The sequence below is a fragment of the Rhinoderma darwinii genome, chromosome 5 (assembly GCF_050947455.1).
Source record: "Rhinoderma darwinii isolate aRhiDar2 chromosome 5, aRhiDar2.hap1, whole genome shotgun sequence".
Classification (NCBI taxonomy): domain Eukaryota; kingdom Metazoa; phylum Chordata; class Amphibia; order Anura; family Rhinodermatidae; genus Rhinoderma; species Rhinoderma darwinii.
In genome coordinates, this window is record NC_134691.1 from 112,075,431 (window position 1) to 112,098,308 (window position 22,878).

The 22,878-nt window shown below is 39.4% G+C and overlaps 1 protein-coding gene across 4 annotated transcripts in view; it reads left to right on the plus strand.

Moving 5' to 3' along the window:
• Positions 1-22,878, plus strand: part of PTPRM (protein tyrosine phosphatase receptor type M) — a 748,757-nt gene that overhangs the window by 555,363 nt on the left and 170,516 nt on the right. For all 4 annotated transcript variants that reach the window (XM_075826409.1, XM_075826410.1, XM_075826411.1 and 1 more), the window contains one exon: positions 21,719-21,870. In XM_075826409.1, the coding sequence (XP_075682524.1) occupies positions 21,719-21,870 (152 nt within the window). The remainder of the gene's footprint in view (positions 1-21,718; positions 21,871-22,878) is intronic.

A 22,878-nucleotide genomic window follows, 5' to 3' on the forward strand; every position in this document is an offset into this window, starting at 1 on the left:
GCCGCTTCCGCTGGTCTATGCTCCTCTTCCTTGCGCCTTCGCTTCGTTGAACATATGGCCGGAAGCCGCGGCCGGAAGTCGTCATCTTACTGACCGGCAGCGGCTTCCGGTCCACATGAAAATGGTGCCGGATTTCGCTCTACAAACGAGCTTCGTTTTGATCTGTGTGGGAGCGGCGCATGGGCCGTTCCCACACAGACGGCGCACACTTCTGAGAATGGAACGGCTCCCGTTCGCATTCTCTATGGGGTTGTATGTGCCGTATTCTATCTCTGTATGTGTCGTTAATCGACACATACAGGGATGAGAAAAAAATGCAAGTCCCCATAGAGAAGTAAAAGTAAGAACAAAGTAAAAAGTAGAACATGAGAACACAAATAAATAAAATTTATGTTAATATCATATAAAAAGAAATATAATAATAATAAAAAAATAATCATGACACCTTCCCTTTAAGTGTGTGCTACCAATGTTGAAGACCATGGTAAGTCAGAAACGGCTTAATAGAACATTAAAAGATTTCAGAAGAGCACAACCCAGGGCTTACATTTCTATGTATTTTTTTTAATTTGAGAAAATGCCCTCATATAATTTAGGAACTTTTATGTTTAGACTTTTTTGGACTTTGTTTAATATTGGTGCTTTCTAAAGCTGCTCAGTGGGAGTGACATATTCGAGTAACGGCTACACTTGACAGGTTTTTTTGTCATTTGATGTCCTAACTACTTCAATAAATACAATTCTTAAAGGTCAACGTTTTAGCCTTGAAGTTCTCAAGGTATTGAAAATGACGTTTTCAATGTAAGCAAAAGAACAGTAAGTACTATAAAAGCAGAGTAGTAGAAGTTGTAGGCGAAATATTGTGCAGCCTTTGTACTACATTGTTAGAAGAGCTTCATAGGAACCATTGGTTGTTAGCACACCAGACCTGGTACAGCACCATGAAAAAGAACACAGCATTCTAGAGAACATTATCCACTGGATACAGTTAAAGTTTTCTTATCGTAATGAACTCCTCTTGTACAATTTTCTTGTAGCAACCTTTTAATATGGATAGTCCTTTGGAGTCCATGTAACCTAATCCATGTAACCTAATCTAACAGTGTAACAGAAACAGAGGTTTAAAAGTGACATTTGCAATTTCTTGTTGCAATCATTGAACAGTATTATCAATTCATATAAATATATTTGACTTTTTATGTCATGTTTTATGTTAGGTTTATTTAATACTATGCTATATATTAGTATAAAGATATAATACACTGCAGGGGAAATGTAGTATTGCATTACATTGCATTACTCCCTGTTAGCTGATCTCCCCCTTGGATGATAGCTGGGGGATCTGAGTGATGTCCACATGCCCTAAAAGGGCACATGGAAAGGGATCGTCCTGATGGGACAACCCCTTTAAATTGTGGGGTGCACTTTAGTAGTTTAAAAATGTGAAAAATATACTTTCAAAACACACTCCAAATAATTTTATGTCAAGCTTATACAGTATGTTTATTTATTTATTTTTTCCATTTTGTTTGGCATAGTTTTATTATTGAAAGTGCCTTTTCATATAAGATGATGTTAATAAAAGTAAGGCTTCATGCACATAGCAGAGCCATGTGCACATAGGCTATATGGGGTCTCATGGAACGCCTGCAGATATATACTGTGGTGCTCAAGGCATTAGGCGCTCCATGTTCTGCCATATGGTGCTCGATACGGTGTCTTATTATGGAGTTATTCTAAAGTAGAATTGTTGGTAATACAGCATCCAATGGAATATGGCACATCTTTTCTTCTGTCAGATACAGAATCCAACAGAAGAAAACGAAGTATCACTCTGTATGAAATCTGAGGTAAACTAAGGTACAGTATGGTCCCATAGTAGTCTATGGGCACCGTATTATGGTTCTATACCACCTAGAGGTTGTACAGAGCTATAATACGCTTGTGCAGGGGTGAAGCTAAAGCGGGTGCAGACGCACCTGGGTCCTGGAGCCTGAGGGGGCCCAAAGTCCCCTTTGTCAAATAATAAGACTTCAGTGTTATGAATGATACATGGTAGGTGGGGGCTCTGTTACAGATTTTGCACTGTGTCCAGGAGCCTCAATTTACACCTCAGAGCTAATGTGCATGAAGCTTAAGGGTCATAAGTTTTATGAGAATGGGACTATTTTTTATGACTTTAAGTTGCCAATACATGTTAGACAAAACTCTGAACCCACCAATTTTAGCAAGATCGACTGACTATCTAATGTCTGCAGGGGCCACCTGAGTTTCCCCCGATGGCACATTTCTGAGGACACAAGAATTGAGCATCTTGGATTTCAACATGCCCAATCTTTTGTTCCCACTGGAGAAATAGGGGAGTCGGCATAAAAATATTTAATATGTATGACCACCATTACTATAGTTTTGCACTTGTGGTGTTGGAGATAACCTTTCCACGTGATCTAGTTATTTGTTTTGTGTGGTCACAGCTTGCTTTCTAGCACTGAATTTTAGTATCATTCTGTTGGTTAACCTTCATGATTTTGAATCTCCATATGCGAGCATGTCTCGGATGGCTGGCATTGATTCAGCATGTGATTAGTTATGTTCAAAGATATGAGTTATGATTAGAATGTTTAATATCACGTTGGCAGAAATGTGTTTGTAGTCATGTGCAGAATAAATCTGTGCCTGTCATTTCGCCATATGTTTGTCTACTGTTTGTTATTTTATTTTGGTTGCCTTTTTTTAAGCTTTTTTATTTAACTATAACATATTTAAAGTTGTATTTTCTCAGTAAAACTTGATTGCATCCATTACCACTATTAGAATAATTTTTAGTAGTGAGTAGTTATATTATACTTTTCACACAAAGGCTTTAACGTATACTCACTAATACTAATTAAGACTCTAGTAGAATATACAATATCCAAAATGTATATGTGGCTATAGCAACTATGGGATTTCTTTTCAGTTTCAATATTTTTTTACTATAAACAATTGAAAGAACAGATCACAAAAGGAGCTAAATGTACAATAAGACTACTGAAAGCTGAATTAAAGTTCCTAAAATATTCCACAATCTACCAATATGTGCTATACAGGTACTATTAAATATTAATACAATCACAGGACTGGCTCAATGCTTCAGTTTGTACACTTTAGTAATTCGTCCATATCAGATTCTTGCCGCTTTCCTCCGCTTTCCTCCACCTCTGCATACCTTCAGAGGTTGTTCTTGTTACCACTCCAACCGCAGATATCCATAGGCGTAGTAATTGAACAAAGCTTGAACACTCCTATCGCTCGATAGGTGGATTTGAATAAGTGCAGATAAGGAATCACAGAGAAAGCCATGGGACCCAATTGAAAAGGATTTCCAAATTTCATTATTGTAATTACAGACTCACAATTTAATTACATCCCGCCACTCCAATGTTTTTCTTCCTTATAAATCTCATGAAGAAGTGAGCAGATACACTATGTGACATAATGTGTTAGTTAATATGGGTTTTTAACTTCCTTCCCATCCTCCCTACATATTATAAACCACATTTACAATCCAGCAGTTACACATTAGTAATGATCAAGTCTATCCCTTACTTCATATACCTTTCCCTTGTTTAAGTTCGAACAAAACGCACTTCGTTTTTATTGGGTTTAATGTCTTATATATTTTGCACCTCTTACAAGGAAAAAAACCTATTAAAGCATCTCTTTTATGGTTTATTAATCTTTTTATGAAACTAGTCACTAGACAGTCCTTAATAGTCCTGGCTTGTATACAGAATAGATTTAGTTACTTGGGACATACTGTTCTAAAATCTGTTCACTTTTTAAAATGTTCCAATACTTCTGAAAATTTTCTTTACATTAATCCCATCTCAGGAGAAATTGGTGACAAAAGGAGGTATTGTATAAATATTTTCAATCTTTCAAACTTCATTACTTCATTCATCGCTTTCCTTATATTTGTGGGGAATAATTTCTCTCCATAAATCTCTTAATTAAAACCATACTCTGTTCATTAAAATCCTCATTTAAAGTGTAGATCCTTTTAATACATAACAATTAAGATGACAGCTCATGCTATTTATATATTACGGTCTGGTAGGTCTTAGTGCATAATTATTCTTCTTGAAAATGGTGAGATCCAAAAAATTCTGTTTTATATTCACTAATTTCCCATGTTACATAGTTACATAAGTTAAAAACAGACACTGGTCTATAAAGTTCAACCTTTGTCAATCAATTTATCATTTATTGCTAGATTAGTTATAACCCCCAATGCTATTCGTCCGTAAATAATCATCTATCCTTTTTTAAAATGCTGACATAGTATCTGCCATCAATACCACTTGGGGTAGGGTATTCCTTAGTCTGACTACTCCAACTATAAAAAACCCTTTCCTATATTGATGTCTGAAATGTCTTTCTTCCACATGTAACGAATGTCCCTTGATCCTATGTAAAGTCCTTGGAATGTTCAGATTAATTTAGTCGCCCGCCTTTGAACCCTCTCCAGTTCTCCTATTTCCTTTTTATAATTTGGAGCCCAAAACTGAATTCCATATTCAAGATGTGGCCTTACAAGGGATTTATAGAGGGATAATATTACATTTGAATCAAGGGTTTTTATATCTCTTTTTATACACCCTAAAATTCTATATGCTTTTGCAGCAGATGCTTGACATTGAGTTCTGCTTAGCTTATTTTTAACTAATATTTCCAGGTCCTTCTCTTGTTCCGTTATTCCCAGTTTTATTCCATTTAATGTAGATGCATTAATACTATTATTGCGTCCTAGGTGAATTACATTAAATTTCATCTGTCATGTTTTCCCCATTCTACAAGCTTATCTAGGTCTTTCTGTAATATTTTAATTTCAAGCTGAGTTTTAGGTATCCTACAAAGTTTTGTATTGACAGTAAAAACTGACACCTTGCTATCAATCCTATTCACAAGGTCATTAAAATAGAGATTTAAAAAAATTGGGCCTTAAGGCCCTATTACACGGGCCAATGTTTGGGCAAACGAGCATTCAGATGAACACTCGTTCCCGATCATTGCCCTGTGTAATAAGGGCAACAGTCAGCCGATGATCGAGGAAACGCTCGTTCATCGGCTAATCTGCTATTTTATGCAGAATTAAAATTCATCGTTGTCTGCAGCACATCTCTGTGTATCAGGGAGATGCACTGCCGACATGATAAAATTGTGTAGGGCTGACCAATCGTAGTAACGAGTGCTCATCCCTATACATATCCAATCATTGCTCTGTGTGATAGGAGCAAACGAGCACCGATCAACGAGCTGTCTTGTTGATCAGCGCTCGTTCACACAGCCCAGGTCGGGCCTTGTGGTACCCCACTGCTGACTTCAGTCCATTCTGAGTAAATAGCATTTATAACGACTGTTTGTTTTCTGTCCTATAACCAATTCTTCACCCATGTGCATACATTGTCCCCCAGTCCCTGCCTCTGCAGCTTCGGAACAAGAATGTTAGACCCACATTCCAATCTCTTATGATATTTCCTGTAGAAAATGTTCAAATTCATCCCTACTACCTACTACCAAAAAGGGAAACAATCATTTACATAACGCCACCAATTTTAAAGCTCTTTTTTTAGTTGCAAGTTATAAATCCATTCCTCCTTTCACAGTGACATAAAAAGGTTAAACCAACTATTGGAACATTTTGCCTCCAATGCTGTCCCGGTGGTCTGGGAAAATAATTTTTCTTCACACCAAAAATAGTTATTATTTAACACATATTGAATACACTCTATAATAATAATAATAAAAAAAATTACACATATATATTTTATTTACGGCTGGTGGGGGATTATCAAGAAGCTACATCCGCTGTGCACAGTATCAAATTGGAGTTAGACTCTGTCAAGTATAATTTTCATATTATATTTGTTGACTCTTTGTTGACAGCATTTGTATGACGTTATGGAATGGAAAAAATTCTCCCAAATTTTCAGTAAATTATTTTATGCCTGACACAATTTGTTTAGTGGGGGGGGGGGATCAATCAGATTTTTAGGGATTTTTGGTAAATAATAAATAACTTCAAACCTCGAGTGTTCATACAAAAAACATATTCTTTTTTTATTTAAAATCGAAGATTTTTTTCCTCTATCCAATAATGATTTAAACATTTCTTGACATTCATTTGTGCGATTTCATTTTAGTTTCCTATTTGTATTAGGGTATTCTAACAACGTGTTCATTACTGAAATATATACAGTATGCTTTTATAACTGCTCCTTTATTCTGCTCCAGCTCCCCTAGGGCAATATTTTTTTTCTTAGTTAGGGTATGTTAAGATAAAGTTTTAATTTCATTTTTGCTACTAAATCTACATTTTTAAACACGTGTGATGCTAGTTTCTCAGTGGGATTGAGAGTGGATGGATTCTTTAGATTGATGTAGTTGAAAGCTTTACTCAGCTTTTAAAATCATTCAATGTGTAACTCCTATTATTAAGAAAATATCATATCCTCAACTGCGTACATATTTCTGCACATCAATATAGGTGTTAGGTCTTTCATATGGCAGTATTTTGGTCAGTATTTTGCATCAGTATTTGGAAGCCAAAACTAGGAGTGTGTCCAAAACACGGAAGAAGTACAAATCTTTCCATTATATTTTTTCTATGTATAGATTCCATGCCTAGTTTTGGCTTGCAAATACTAAAGCAAAATACTGAACAAAATATTGCCGTGTGAAAGAGACCTTACTGCAAGCTTGTTGTTGCGGGAATACTTATTTATTGCAGTGTATTGCCTTTATAAATGCTATATTATTAAGCCTTGCCTTAGGACACTGATGGCAGACCTGGAGGCTTTCTATAGGCCTCCAGCTGCCATGGCAAACGAGCAGCATTCCGCAATTGCCACAGTTGCCATTGACAAATGAGAGGTTAAATGGCTGGGAATAGAGTTATCTCTGATCCCGGCCTTTGCAGGTGGGTGTTGGCTGTCTAAAACGGCAGCCACCCGCCGCATGTGGCGCAGGCTCAGCTCCTGAGCCAGCGCCATCCTGGGGTAGCGCACATCTGACATAACTGTACGTTAGATGTCGCTAAGGGATTAAAAGGCAGCTATGTTTCTTTCATCACATTAATAAGGGAAGAAACGTTCCTCATTTTGCCTTTTTTACCCTTAAAATAAACTCCATTGTGTATTACAGCTGACATACAGTTTTCTAATGGCCAGTATCGAAGATAACTCAGATCCTGGCCATTTAACCACTTAGATGCCCCAGTGAATAGCGACCGTGGCATCTAAGCCATTAGAAAGAAGGAAGGATGCCATCTGTCACCACATCGCTCCCCACTTCATCCAATAACGGGTGCTGATGGTTGTCTACCAATGAAAAAAAGCACAAAACCCTGCAATACTGCAATGTTTAAAAAAATAAACATAATTGGTATCGCTGCAAAAAGTCTGAACTATTTCAATTTAACGTTATTTAACCCACAGAATGAACGCTGTAAAAGATTTTAAAAAATGCCAGAATTGCTGTTATTTGGGCACCTTATCTCCCAAGAAAATGAATGAAAAGTTATCAAAAAGTCATATGTACATAAAAATGGTACCAATATTATACTATATAATGAAACTACAGATTGTCCCACTAAAAACAAGTCCTCACACCGCTCCGTCTACGAAAAAATTAAACTGGATTTTATTTTGTAAAAGATAAAAAAAATTACATACGTTTGATTTTGTCATAATCGTATTGATGTGCAAAATAAGGATAACATGTCATTTTAACTGTTCTATGACCATCATAAAAACGAAACCCAAAAAACAATGGAGTAATTGCTGTTTTATTCCATTTCACCTCACAAAATAATTTTTAAAAGTTTCCTAGTACGTTATATGGTACATTTAATGGTGCCATTAAAATTGCAAATTGTCCCACAAAAAAGAAAGTTATGGCTTTTGGAAGGCGGGGAGGAAGAAACAAAAATTAAAAATGGCTGCGGCGGGAAGGGGTTAATAGCAAACGTATGGCATTCTATGGCTTCTATAGTGTATATGTGCTATATGCACCCTATACTGTTACTGTCAACCAGGGGACACTGGTTGCTTTTTGGATCCAATCCTGGTTTTGCTTAACACACTAAATCTACACTGTATAAACAAGGCCTTATAGTTCTGTTACACCACTAGTACGTTAATGATTTTATGGACAATGACTAAAGTACCTCATAAATTGTTTCTTGCTAGACAAACTAGTCTTACTAGAAAATACATTATGTGTCCTGCACCCTGTGTCATATATATAATGTCATATTTTTTATTACAATCAGGTATCGTAGCCATGGGGGTGCATAGACACTAGTTGGCATAGAGAACAGTAGAGTGAACATCTATTATTTGGAGTAAAAGATAACCCTATGGCTCTATTCCCTTTGCATTTGAGCATTACATCAGAGGTATATGTTGGAGGATTTCATCCTCCAATGTAAGGCTGGGACGTATGCCACTGTATAGGAATACAATGGCATACATTGCCAATAAGCTTCCATAGTAACAGATACTGTGCGGCATACCTTTTTTATTGTATCCTTCCGTATAGAACAGCGCAGCTTACCACACTATTCTACACAGCCCCCCAAAAAAAGGTATGCTGAAGCATACTGGTCCAGCATATGCCAAGAGGACACCCTTTTGGCATATTACAGGTGAATAGGGGCCTATAGATATGTTCTGCATATGCTTTGGGAGCTTTAGACTGGGTTCCCACTGATCGGATACGTTTCGTAAAAATTTTGTATCCGGCCTGGAACCCGCAGCACCTTCTGTCTGAAAAATCGCACCACAATGTAGTGCGGTTTTTAGGACGGAATTCCCACTGCGGAAAGTAGCAGTTAAAAAAAAAAAAAGAAACGTCGATACTTATCCCCTCCCTCTTCTCTGCACATAGTTCGGCCTCCCTGGATGACGTTGCAGGCCATGTGATGCTGCAGCCTGTGATTGGCTGTAGCGGTCACATGAAATGAAACGTCATCCCAGGAGGACAGACTGTAGCAAGAAGGAGAGCATTCTGGGGAAGAGTGTGTTTTTTGTATTTTTTCCAGAGTTGCGATCTTTGTGGCGTAATCACTGCAATTGCGCTGCAAAAGTCGCAACACTTTGAATTCAATGGGGAAAACCCGCAACAGAAAACCAACAAAAACACAGCATAAATTGACATGCTGCAGAACTAAATTCCTCACCGCAGGCCAATTTATTAAAGTTTACGCTGCGTTTATTTTCCCGCAGCGTGGGCATGAGATTTTCAAATTCTCATCCATTTTGCTGCTACTGTAAATGCTGTGAAATTTACACACACAATTCCGTTGTGGAAATTCCGCCGCTTTTGCGCCACGTGGGAACCTGGCCTTACATCGAGAGTAGAGCCCTAACATAATGGGAACAGAGCCTAATGAAATACGTGGACAGTAATGGGCCTCCAATTATTAACACTTGGTCGTTATGCTGCTTATTAATTAGTTACTCAGCCTGGACATTGACAAAACACTTGTGGCAAATATATGGCAACCAAAGCATTTTATGAGTTATACAAGTGTTGAGGTGATGGATGAATCATTACACTGTTTAATTCTGATTTAATAGCATGGTGTTGTCAACTGTTACAGATTTAATTTCCCAACAATTCAGAGTGTGGCAGATTTTATGTCATTGACAAATTTACAGTTACCTCTTCGGCCCTAAAGCATAGCCCTCTCTTCCCAATGCGAAAGCTCATTAATTTATGAGACATCTCCTTTCTTGATTGTCTCACATTCCTAGCAATCCCTCTGCAAGAAACATATTTTATCCCTAAAGCTAGTATGATTATCTAATTGACAAGCAAATTAAATAAGCTGGAACAATTTAACCAAGCGATGTTTCAGTTGATAGAGGAAGAAAAAGTTACCATGTAAACAAGAGTCACTGGAATTCCCTTGAAATTACATGTTTCATCATAAATGATCCGAGAAGTTGTAATGATAATAGAGAATAATATTGTGAATGCTCTAATGGTAGTGACGTGTCTAAAAAAGGTTATTAATGCTTGCAAGTTTTTTTTCTATAAAAAAGCAATTCTAGAAAATGGTTCTAGACTTTATTCTTTATCCGTATGTTCCAATGTTCTTAAGCCAAGTACCCACTACTGAAATAAATTACATCAAAATACCCTCAAGGCTATGTTCATACCCTGTGATGTGCCTATTAAAAGCAAAGCAAGAGGGCAGTGTGAGTACTCCATAGAAACATGACATGTACGCCCAGGGGTACACATACCACAGGTCAAGCGCTTATTTACACAAATGGGTGTCAAATCGGCCGTGATAATCGGCCGTGATACAATGTGAATTAGGTTTTACTGTTCTACTGGTTGTACAAGTAGTACTTTGGCTGCATTTTAGCATCCAAACTTAAGGATCCCCTGCAGTTCTACTGAACTGAACTTAGATCCCCATAAAGTTCTTTGATTACCTAAATTCAGTTCCATATAACCATGGTGCGGGGGTTGTCTTTTGTCTGTTAGGGCATTTAGGTAATGAGGCAAGGAGTCCTAAGGCCGGACACCCCCATATCAGCCAGAGCATAGGACATCTCTTGCTCTGAGGTGCACAGTTGCTGCAGAGGAAATAAGCATTGAGCAAGCCGTTTTAATGGCAAAAAAAAGTTTATCGCTATGGTTTGCAACAGTAGATGTTGTTCAAAGCAGATACCTCCCAACTGTCCCGCTGATTCAGCAGGACAGTCCCGGATTCTGAGCGGTGTCCCGCTCGGCCATGTTCACTGTCAACTGTATCTGTGTCCTCAGGATGGGAGAGCTCCTCCGCTCACTGAGCGCTGTGCCCGGGGAAGCCCTTATCATCACTGTCCATATATGAACAATGACGTCAGTGGCTCATCCAGGAATGGAATCCCCTGCCAGAGCATTGCAGACGCTCTGGCTGGGGATTCCGCCCCTAGAGGAAACCCTTGACGTCACTGTCCATATATGGATAATGACGTCAGGGGCTACTCCTGGAGCGGAATCCCCTGCCAGAGCATTGCCAATGCTCTGGCTTGGGATTCCGCCCGTTGAGGAAACCCCTGATATCACTCTCCATATATGGACAATGAGTTCAGGGGCTACTCCTGGAGCGGAATCCCCTGCCAGAGCATTGCCGACGCCCTGCCGGGGTTTCTGCTCCTGACACCTGACGTCACGGGCTACTCCTGGAGTGGAATCCCCTGCCAGAGCGTTGCTGACGCTCTGGCCAGGGATTCCGCTACTAGAGGGAATCCCTGACATCACTGTCCACTGTCCACTCCTCCTGGAGTGGAATCCCTGTTGCCCCAGTGCTCTGGCAGGGGATTCCGCTCCAGGACTAGCCCCTGATGTCATTGTCCATATATGGACAGTGACGTCAGGGGTTCCCTCTAGGAACGAGCTATATGCCCGACCTGGTATGCCCGACCTATGCTCTGGCTAAGAATTCTACTCCTAAAGGGAGTATCAATAGCGCTATCTACAGACGGGGTGGCGCTATCTTCAAGGGGTGCACTATCCACATGGACACTGTGGCACTATATAGGGGCACTATTTACAGGGGACACTGTGGCACTATCTACATGGGCACTGGCACTATATACAGTGAAGGAAATAAGTATTTGATCCCTAGCTGATTTTGTAAGTTTGCCCACTGTCAAAGACATGAACAGTCTAGAATTTTTAGGCTAGGTTAATTTTATCAGTGAGAGAAAGATTATATATTTAAAAAAAAAGAAAATCGCATAGTCAAAATTATATATATTTATTTGCATTGTGCACAGAGAAATAAGTATTTGATCCCCTACCAACCATTAAGAGTTCAGCCTCCTCCAGACCAGTTACATGCTCCAAATCAACTTGGTGCCTGCATTAAAGACAGCTGTCTTAAATGGTCACCTGGTTAAAAGACTCCTGTCCACAGACTCAATTAATCAGTTTGACTCTAACTTCTACAACATGAGCAAAACCAAAGAGCTTTCTAAGGATGTCAGGGACAAGATCATAGACCTGCACAAGGCTGGAATGGGCTACAAAACCATAAGTAAGACGCTGGGTGAGAAGGAGACAACTGTTGGTGCAATAGTAATTAAATGGAAGACATACAAAATGACTGTCAATCGACATCGATCTGGGGCTCCATGCAAAATCTCACCTCGTGGGGTATCCTTGATCCTGAGGAATGTGAGAGCTCAGCCGAAAACTACACAGGGGCACTTGTTAATGATCTCAAGGCAGCTGGGACCACAGTCACCAAGAAAACCATTGGTAACACATTACGCCGTAATGGATTAAAATCCTGCAGTGCCTGCAAGGTCCCCCTGCTCAAGAAGGCACATGTACAGGCCCGTCTGAAGTTTGCAAATAAACATATGGATGATTCTGAGAGTGATTGGGAGAAGGTGCTGTGGTCAGATGAAACTAAAATTGAGCTCTTTGGCATTAACTCAACTTGCCGTGTTTGGAGGAAGAGAAATGCTGCCTATGACCCAAAGAACACCGTCCCCACTGTCAAGCATGGAGGTGGAAACATTATGTTTTGCGGGTGTTTCTCTGCTAAGGGCACAGGACTACTTCACCGCATCAATGGGAGAATGGATGGAGCCATGTACCGTCAAATCCTGAGTGACAACCTCCTTCCCTCCACCAGGACATTAAAAATGGCTCGTGGCTGGGTCTTCCAGCACGACAATGACCCGAAACATACAGCCAAGGCAACAAAGGAGTGGCTCAAAAAGAAGCACATTAAGGTCATGGAGTGGCCTAGCCAGTCTCCAGACCTTAATCCCATCGAAAACTTATGGAGGGAGCTGAAGATCCGAGTTGCCAAGCGACAGCCTCGAAATCTTAATGATTTACAGATGATCTGCAAAGAGGAGTGGGCCAAAATTCCATCTAACATGTGTGCAAACCTCATCATCAACTTCAAAAAACGTCTGACTGCTGTGCTTGCCAACAAGGGTTTTGCCACCAAGTATTAAGTCTTGTTTGCCAAAGGGATCAAATACATATTTGTCTGTGCACAATGCAAATAAATATATATAATTTTGACAATGTGATTTTCTGTTTTTTGTTTTTTTTTTATATAATCTATCTCTCACTGGTAAAATTAACCTAGCCTAAAAATTCTAGACTGTTCATGTCTTTGACAGTAGGCAAACTTACAAAATCAGCAAGGGATCAAATACTTATTTCCTTCACTGTATGTGGGCACTGGCACTATGGGCATCTAAGGGGGCAATATACTGTATGGGGCAACTAAGGCCATATTATACTGTATGGGGCAGCTAAGGGGGCATTATACTGTATGGGGGCAGCTATGGGGGCATTATACTGTATGGGGAAGCTATAGGGGTGTTATACTATATAGGACAGCTGTGGGGGCATTATACTGTAGGCTGGCAGCTAAGGAGGCATTATTCTGTATGGTGGCAGCTAAGGGGGCATTATAATGTATGGGGCAGCTATGGGGGCATTATACTGTATGGGGAAGCTATAGGGACATTATACTGTATGGGGGCAGCTATGGGACATTATACTGTATAAGGGCAGTTATGGGGGCATTATGCTGTATGGGGGTAGCTTTGGGGGCATTAACTGTATGGGGCAGCTAAGGGGCATTATACTGTATGGAGCAGCTATGGGGGTATTATACTACATGGGGGCATCTGTGTGTGCATTATACTGTATGGCGGCAGCTATGGGGGATTATGCTGTATGGGGGAATTTGTTTGGGTATTATACTTCATGGGGGCATCTGTGTGGGCAATATACCGTATTGGGGTATCTGTGTGGGCATTATACTGCATGGGAACATCGGTGTGGACATTATACTGTATGTGGGCAACTGTGATGGCTTTATACTGTATGGGTGGATCTATGTGGGCATTATACTGTATGGTGGCAGCTATGGGGTCACCATACTGTATGGTGGCATCTAGAGGGCATTATACTGTGTGGGGGCACCAATTTGGCATTATACTGTGTGGGAGGCACTATGGGAGCATGATACTGTGTGGGCTCTACCGGGTGTGTACGGGCGGGGATTGGGGGGGATTAGAGGCATGGCTTAACAGCAAAAAAATTGCTACGCGCCGCATCGGTTGTCCCTCTTTGTGATACTTGAAAGTTGGGAGGTATGAGGGAGCCTCTTCATGTTACATCTCGAGAAGAATATAAACTCAAAATACAGATCATTTTTTTTATTCATTGTATCTGTCTTTTTATTTTTTTATTAATGCTTTATATAGTTCTAATATATTTAGTCACATAATTTCCTTCACCAGTGGAGCCTACAATCTAATATTAGATCCATTGGTGAGCATAGCCAGTAAAAGTCTCGGAGCAATTATTACATACTTTGATGTGGAGAAGATGGATGTGTACAATAACTCAACTGCAAAAACAAAAATTGTAGAAAGTGCAATGTGGATACAAATAGCTTTTAGCATTATTTCTCCTATGTAAATGATGCTTTACAGAAGTGAGACTACTGTTGTAGTAGTAGTTAGGCTGCCGTGGCTTTAGGAGCTCCTGCCTACACATATATCTCTTTCATTTAATACTTTGGCAAGGTTAATAGCATTTATAGATTTTCCTGTGTTTTGAGATGCTATTGAGAGTAAGGACGTGCTGGCCTGATGTGTTGTAAAATGAGCCAGTTTATCTTTAGTGTAGGTTGCATTCACTGAGGAGAGCTCCTTTCCTCTGGGATCCAGGAGTAACATAACTGAAGCAGATTGAAGATGGCATTGACTAATGAAGTCTTCTGCAGGAGTCACGCAAGTCAGTGGGTTGCCACACAGCATGTTCTATAGAGAGTGAGCAACAGACAGAACTATCTTATTCCTTATGAGTCTGTTAACCCATTCTCTACTACAATGACCTATTCTTTCAGATGGATCACATAAATGATACTCATATGATTAAGGTGGCAAGTGAGCTATTTGTTGCTCTTCAAAACAGGTAATGGAAGCAATCTTATGCTTACTGCTCTTTATGCAGGCTTCTATCATTGTTTTAGTAAGTTGTAATTGTCCAAGCTTTAGCTTTCATGTAACGTCCATGTACTGGTGTGTAACAAGTATCACCTTCTCATCCCATGTTCACTAGAAAATAACAGTTTTAAAATTAACAATTAATTGAACAAATATGTACTGAATAGGGTAATGTAATGTGCACAAAGTGTTAATCAACCATGAAATATTTATAATTAGTAACAAAATAGTTATCCAAATAGCCACAGTACAATCTGATCAACTACTGATTCAACAATAAATAGCAATTTTTTTGACACCTTCTTGTAATTAATAATCCATTTAATATTGTCTCATAAAGACTATCCCTGTCTATATGCTCCATATATCTCAATTATGTCCCCCGCTCGGGACTCCCCAATATTGGCTAGAGCAGAGTGTCACTGTCCGATTCAACCCATCCATGTATTACATTTCCCCTGATCGCTGCTCTTGCCTAGCCGAAGCATCTGATTGCTTGTCTGACTGAAATATGGATAGGGTTTCGCATTTTAGGACAGCCTCTTTAAGGAAAGATACAGAGAAATAGGGCCAAGATGTACATCCTTATTTTTTCATCTCAAGTCCAAGTAGCCAAGATTTTCATCCCGATTTTAATTAAGACTTTGATCCTCATACTTTTATTCCATACTATTTGAGTCCATTGACCACCCCTGTTTTCTTATCTCAATCAATCTTTATTCCCCTATATCTTCTCAATTTTTTTTTTTGTGGAATATTAAATGCAGTAAGATGAACAGAGTTCTCAGTATGGGCTTCCTATGAATAAGTAACTAAAATAAAACAAAAATGACAAATAGCAACTTTTCAGGACTACATAGGTCTCTTCACAAGACAGGAAGGTATTGATAAGTTGCATATACTTTTTTTTTCCGGTTCCAAGACAATTTCAGACATGTTGCTATTTGACACTGTACTTCTATTTCAAATGTCAAACACATTTACAAGAACCGTTAAAGAGGACCTGTCAGCGCTCCTGACTTGTATTTTTTAGTAAATACTTGTATTCCCCATAAAATAATGATTCTGGAGTATATTTTCTTCAAACTCTGCATTGTGCCGTTCCTCTGGTAATCCTCCTACAAATTTATGAATAAATTGACAACTGGGTGTTACCACTTCGTGGTGTGTTCCTACGCAGTATGACATTGTCCAATCAGTAGTCACAGTCTCAAACTATGTAGGGACTTGCCCCTTTAACAAGGGGAATGGTAACATCCAGCTGACAATTTATTCATACATTTCTAGAAGGAAAAAACAGCGGACTGGCACAGTGCAGAGTTCTAAGAAGAGATCACAGATTTGTTATTTTATGGGAAATATAAGTATTCACTAAAACAGACACGTCAGTAGAGCTGACAGATCCCCTTTAAAGTTTACTTCTTATTGTTAGTTTTTTTTCTCACTTCTTTAGAGTGTTTCCAACAGCAGGGTTCAGCAACATATGGAAGCCTTCCAGAGCTAAAGAGAAAGAGCTAGATGAATGGGAAGATATCACAACAGACACACTCAATTAGTTTATAACTGTCTATTAACTTCTGCTAGTGTCTTTGAATAAACAGCAGTGTTACCCCCTCCTAGTCACAGCGACCTGCTATTCATTACATAACATAGCATTGCAGGGAAAGGGCGGAAGTCATTGCAAAAAATTAAATTACTGAACTTAATTATACAAGAACACACGTAGTGTCTTCATTCTAATTAAACAATAGTCTTAATACCCAAACATTAGCTTCAGTTATTATGTCAATCTAGAGACTGGAAGCAATCACCTAGTTGTGTAACATGGAAAACGATCCTTTTGTACTAATGACACATTCTCAACAGCAAAGCTATGAATCTTCCCTCCAAACAATCTATGGCTTTAGATTGTAACACCATAATAACGTAACATCTGTCGTTCTTCTACCATCATATACATATAATAATGATGGGCACAAATCCAAAATTAGGGCATTTAAGTGTATTTCAGTGCAGTTTTTGTTCTTTGTTGTTAAGTAGTCAGCTGGATCAGGGATGTTACTGGAGCTATTTGCCACATGTTGTTATATACTCAATGTCCTTACTGTGTGTAAGATATTTTCCCTGTTTTTCTAGTTTGTATTGTTCTTTCCACATTCCTACTGCTCAACGAGTAAATAATTTGGTATCTTTTTAATGAATAAATTTGACGTCATTATAAGATCAATATAATGTTAGTAAACATATGTAATGCCTTTATTGATATGTTTCCAAAATTGCTTTTTAGTAAGCAGTTCCAATTTAAATCTAGAAAGTAGGTACTGCCAGACATTAAGCAATCTAGGAAATGTAATATTGGCATTGCAGATATCACTGGATCACTAGGAAGTGGAAGTGACCTTTGACTTAAAGATAATATGTCTATAGGTTATATAAGTTGAACTGGTTAACTGATCTGAATAGTGCTGTCTCCCTGATTCCAGCGCTGTTTTTTTTTCTTTTTCCTGGACACCCTGTTTCAGGGATATGACCCACAGTTGTGTTGGCTACACATAGGCTAATTTGCTGTAGTTAGCCAACGGGGTGGAGCTAGCTTCCCTGTCTCTGATGATGACCAATCAGCATGAAGCAGCTTCAGGGAGGTAGTGCTGTTCAGGTCAGTAAAGCAGTTCAATTTATATGACCTAGTGACAGATCCTCTTTAATAACTCATGTATATTTATGTTTTTTATAGTACATGTGGACCACTCTGATCCTACTTTTACCTGCTATCGCAAAGTATACCCAATTGACTCTGCCTACATGTGGTTATTGAGCTGGATTTCTTCTCACTGTGAAGGTCCTCTGGCAGTAGTGAGTGGTTAGCCATAAAATGAAATGGGCCTGTATATAAAATGTACACTTGGAATATTGTGTGCAGTTTTTAGCACAAGCGTTTGTATAAAAGATATATCAGAGCTGAAAAAACCCAAAACACATTTATCACCTATCGACACGATTAGTGATGAATGTATAATTGCTTGGGACCCCAATACTGGGACCCCTACCAGTCACTAGAACACGGTGAGGAGTTTAAATAAAGTGTCGGTCGAGTCTCCATGCCGACTGTCACGATGCGGGGTGTGGACCCACTGGGCCGTACCGCGTAGCGGGATGGCAGCTGGCCAAACAGGTATGGTACAGAGTCTATAGTCCAGAAAGGGTACCTGAAGCAATGTAGACAGTAGCAAAGCAGGCTCGGCTGGGACCAGGCGGCAGGTAGATGTCAGGTTTGGAGTAGCAGAACAGGCATGGAATGCAGCACAACAGCTCAGCATGGCAGTAGACCAGGATAGCACAGGATACAGGATACAGGATACAGGTATGGAGAACACTGGGAACTGGAAGACACTTAGGAGACCATTTGCAAGACAAACTTTGGGAAACAACAACGCTCAGGCGAGGATCAGAAGGGCGGTGACCTTCTTATAGTCCAGGAAATCATGTGAGTTAATGATGATGATTTCATGTGCACGCGCTTGCCCTTTAAGAGCTGGCATTAGCACGCGCACGCACCCTCCGGGAGACAGTCTCGATACCCGGAAGTGAGTGACGGCGCCTCACAGGGGGACGACGCAGCACAGCAGCAGGATGTCCATGGCCGTGGTTGTCGAGGGGTAAGTTAGAATGACGGACCGTCATTCATAGTCTATTCATAGTTTTTTTTTCTATAAGTACTTAATCCAAGGTCTTTTTGTTATTACCATATTAATTACGTTATTTACATAACTCCGAATTTCTATAAACAACATAGCTCACTGTGCTACAGTGTTTATGTAACTCCCATTCACTACTAGGGGAGTTACGTAAACAGCATAGCATAGCAAGCTCCACTGTAACTGCATGCCCGGCCACCGCTGCACTAAATCACCATCTGGATGTGGCAGCCAGTATCAGCGTCGCCAGGCAGGGATGGGGTCGAATGACCCACGTTTTTGAGATCCTGTGGATATGTTATTAATTTTTAAATTAGGAATACCCATTTAAAATCATATAAAATCAAATATTAATAAAATGTTATGTGCCCAAGGCAAGATAAAGCATAGTATTTGTTCCCTTCCCTACAACATCTAGCTACTGTATACTTTTAAGGGAGGGCAGGTTCATTAATGGTGAACATTATAACAGAGGATACTTTATCATAATGCTATGTTGGGAATAGCTCTGAAAGAAAGAAGTTTATAAACATCTGAAGACTACCTAAGTTTTGAAAATCACATCCACATGTATTATATTGTAAATTATCACGGTTTTTCAGTGCAGAAACCGCATCGAAAATCTGTTACACATTCACCATGTCTGAAAGTGGCCTTCTGGTCGCTTAAAAAAGGGATTATTTCGACATATATGCTACCCACACCAATTTGAATTTGACTATTTATTATTATTGGGGAAAATAATAGAAAATATAAAAAACTAATGATATATTTTAATCATAAATTATACATGCACAGTTCGACTCCCAATTGCACTGATTAGCATAGAGGAATAATGTTGAAATTGCAGAATGAAATGTAACATGATTGACAGAATAATATTGCAAAAATATGTGCTGCACAGAAAATCTACTTACAAATCTATTTAGATATGATCTATATACCTAAGATATCAGTGAACATCAAGACATTTTGTTTCCAGAGATGGGAAATATGAACAATGCAGATAAATTACTTTGCTTTGATAAGTTATAACTGGATTATCTATGCATTTCAATAATAATGCTGGTTGAGATTAAAGTGTATCAGGATATAAATTGTATGAGAGAACAAAGCAGTTTGTGCAGTGTGCAGTCTTATAAAACACACATTTGTATTATACCACTTCCTAATAAGTCCTGTCTTTATGTAAATCTATTAGCCCCTGTCTGTTCCTGCGGCTGCATTCATAGTTATTTCAATACAAGTAATATTCAGCTCTGGAGTTATAATTGTTCTGCAAAACTTGAGCAAAGAGAAAAATATCGACAAAAGTGAGCAGTCTCAGTCTGAGAACTTACGTCCATATAAACATTGAACTACTGTACAGCGACAGTTGTTTTATGTTTATTCATAGACAGTTTAATAAAGTATAATATATATATATATATATATATATATACACACACTATTTGGCCGTAACTTTTAAACCACCCGCCTTAAACTTTGTAGGTCTCCATCGTGTTGCCAAAACACTTCTAACCCATCGAGGCATGAACTCCACAAGACCTCTGAAGATGACCTATGGTATCTGGCACCGAGACGTTACTAGCAGATCCTTTAAGTCCTGTAAATTGGTAGGTGGGGTGTCAATAGATCAGACTTACTTTGCCAGCACATCCCACAGATGCTCAATTGAGATTTGGGGAATGGTAAACACCTTGAACTCTTTGTCGTGTACTTTACACCATTGCTAAATAACTTTGGCAGTGTAGCAGGGTTCATTGTTCTTCTATAAGAGTCCACTGTCATAAGAGAATACCGTTGCCATGAAGGGCTGTACTTGGCTTGCAACAATGTTTAGGTAGGTGGCCAGGACCCAAAGTTTTCAAGCAGAACATTGTCCTGAGTATCTCCATTCCTTAGCCCGCTTGGGCAGGTGTCATTGTAACCAGATAATTTTATTCCTTTCACCAGTCAGTGGTTTTAATGTAACGGCCAAACAGTGTGTGTGTGTGTGTGTGTGTGTGTGTGTGTGTGTGTGTGTGTGTGTGTGTGTGTGTGTGTGTATATAAATAATGTTTTTACATTTCCCATAGTGTTAGAATTTGTCATTTGCAATAGGGTTGAACTAATCTATACATCTAACTCTTTATAATATTGTCTGTTTACACTAGCGTCATGGCTCCTGTTGTAACAGAACTTTGAGGGGCTGTGCACATCTGCGTTGGAGGTTCCGTTAGGGGCCTCTGTCACAGATCCGGCCGAAAATACCAGAAACAAGAGCACAGCATGGTGCGCTATTGTTTCTGGTAAAACCATGGACCCCTCGACGGAAACCAACGGAACCCATTAAAGTCAATGTGTTCCCTCGGGCGCCGGTTGTCTCCGTTGTTCAACAGAATTGGTGCTTCCGGTATTTTCGTTGTTCTGCTCTTCTGACAGAGCAGAACAATAGAAACCTGATTGCAGGTGTGAAAAGGCCCCCGTGATATGATTTGTAATAGATCCTGACTGCTCCTACTGACTTGTAATGGGTCAATCAGGTTTCTTTTTATTTCTAATGTTCTATTCTAAATTTCAAAGAGCAACGGAATACAAACAGAATAGTTCTCTATGTTTCCAGTGTTCATGGAGAAAACAGAGAGTTTTTAGAATGTTAGAGCAGTAGCAGTGATTTTTGGGATGTTTTCTGGTCCAGTACTGGCATACAGTGAGGGGGGTTTGGAGAGTTTTCTTTTGCCATAGGCCAACATCAGTGGGGGAGAGGGGTTATATCTTTGTGGTCCTCTGTCTTATGGACATAATTAAATTGTATTAAAAACCCCTATAATTAAGGTATTGTAATCCTGGATTGCTTTATGTATTGTTGCTGAAGAGAGGCGTAACTTCTCAACTTCTCAGACACCATGCTCAGCAGGAACAAAGACCCAGGTGCAACTGCTACCTCTACACTTCCTATAGCTACATCTGCACCTCCCATATAATATGATTTATACTATTTTCCAGGAAACTGGCAAAGAAACGGAAGGAGACCCTGAGCAACACTCGTCAGGAGATGACAGTGATGGTGAATTCAATGGATAAAAGTTACACCGAGCAAGGCACTAACTGTGATGAAGCTTTTTCTTTTATGGACACTCACAATCTAAATGGCAGATGTAAGTTCTTAATGATTTTGCTTCAGCACTCTGTTTTATTTTTACTAATGCATGGAGGAGGAAGCAATTGAAGTGAATATGGGTGACTTTTAAGACATTTTTCTACCTCATTAACCAATCAATTTAATGGACAAAATAGTCAGTTATTGAAAATAAGCATCTCACATGCTGTGCCTTAAATCACTTTGCGTTTTGAACAGCCGCTGATGCATTCTGGACTCTCTCTAAATAATCATAACAAGTTATAAAGTGTATAGCCAGGAGCTTGATGTACTTTCTTCAGCATATGGCGTGCATTATTTTCATATTGCTCATTTAGGAGTATCTTGGAAATTGTGCTTTTTGAACACAAATGTCAAATTTTTGTCCATGTCAGAATGTAAGCTTCAAAAATAAACTTTCGATCTAAACATAGTGCAGCTCTCCAATACTACATTAAAGCAGCAATAAGCGTTGTGTGACATAGTGGAGGCATAAACTCAAATATTCAGATCACACTAAAAAGTAAATAACGTCTTCCTCTGCTTACTTTATCTACATGAATAAGTTGTTTGGTCATTCTCAATACCCAGGTTAGACTTCGTTCACAGCTGCGCCAAGGTCCCGTTCCGACGTTCCGTCAGAGTTTTCCATTGGAACCGGACCCTGACTGACACAAACGGAAACTATGTGTAGTCGACTACGCTATTGATTCCCGTCAAAACGACGGAAGCCTTGCATTACGGAGGCAAATGGAAACCATTGGTACTGGATCGGTCACCTTTGAAAACAATGGTGATAGAAACGGAAACCTATGGTTTCCGTTTGTGTCAGTCAGGGCTCCGTTCCGACGGAAAGCTCATACGGAACGGAGCCCTGACGCAGATGTGAATGAAGCCTTAGGTCTGTGACCTAATGGCATTTACTAGAGTTGTCCTATTCAATCATGAATCATACACTGGCCCCTGTTTGTTCTGCACAAATAAAAATCTAATCAGATTAAATGAGGGAGAAACTCATTTGGAGAAG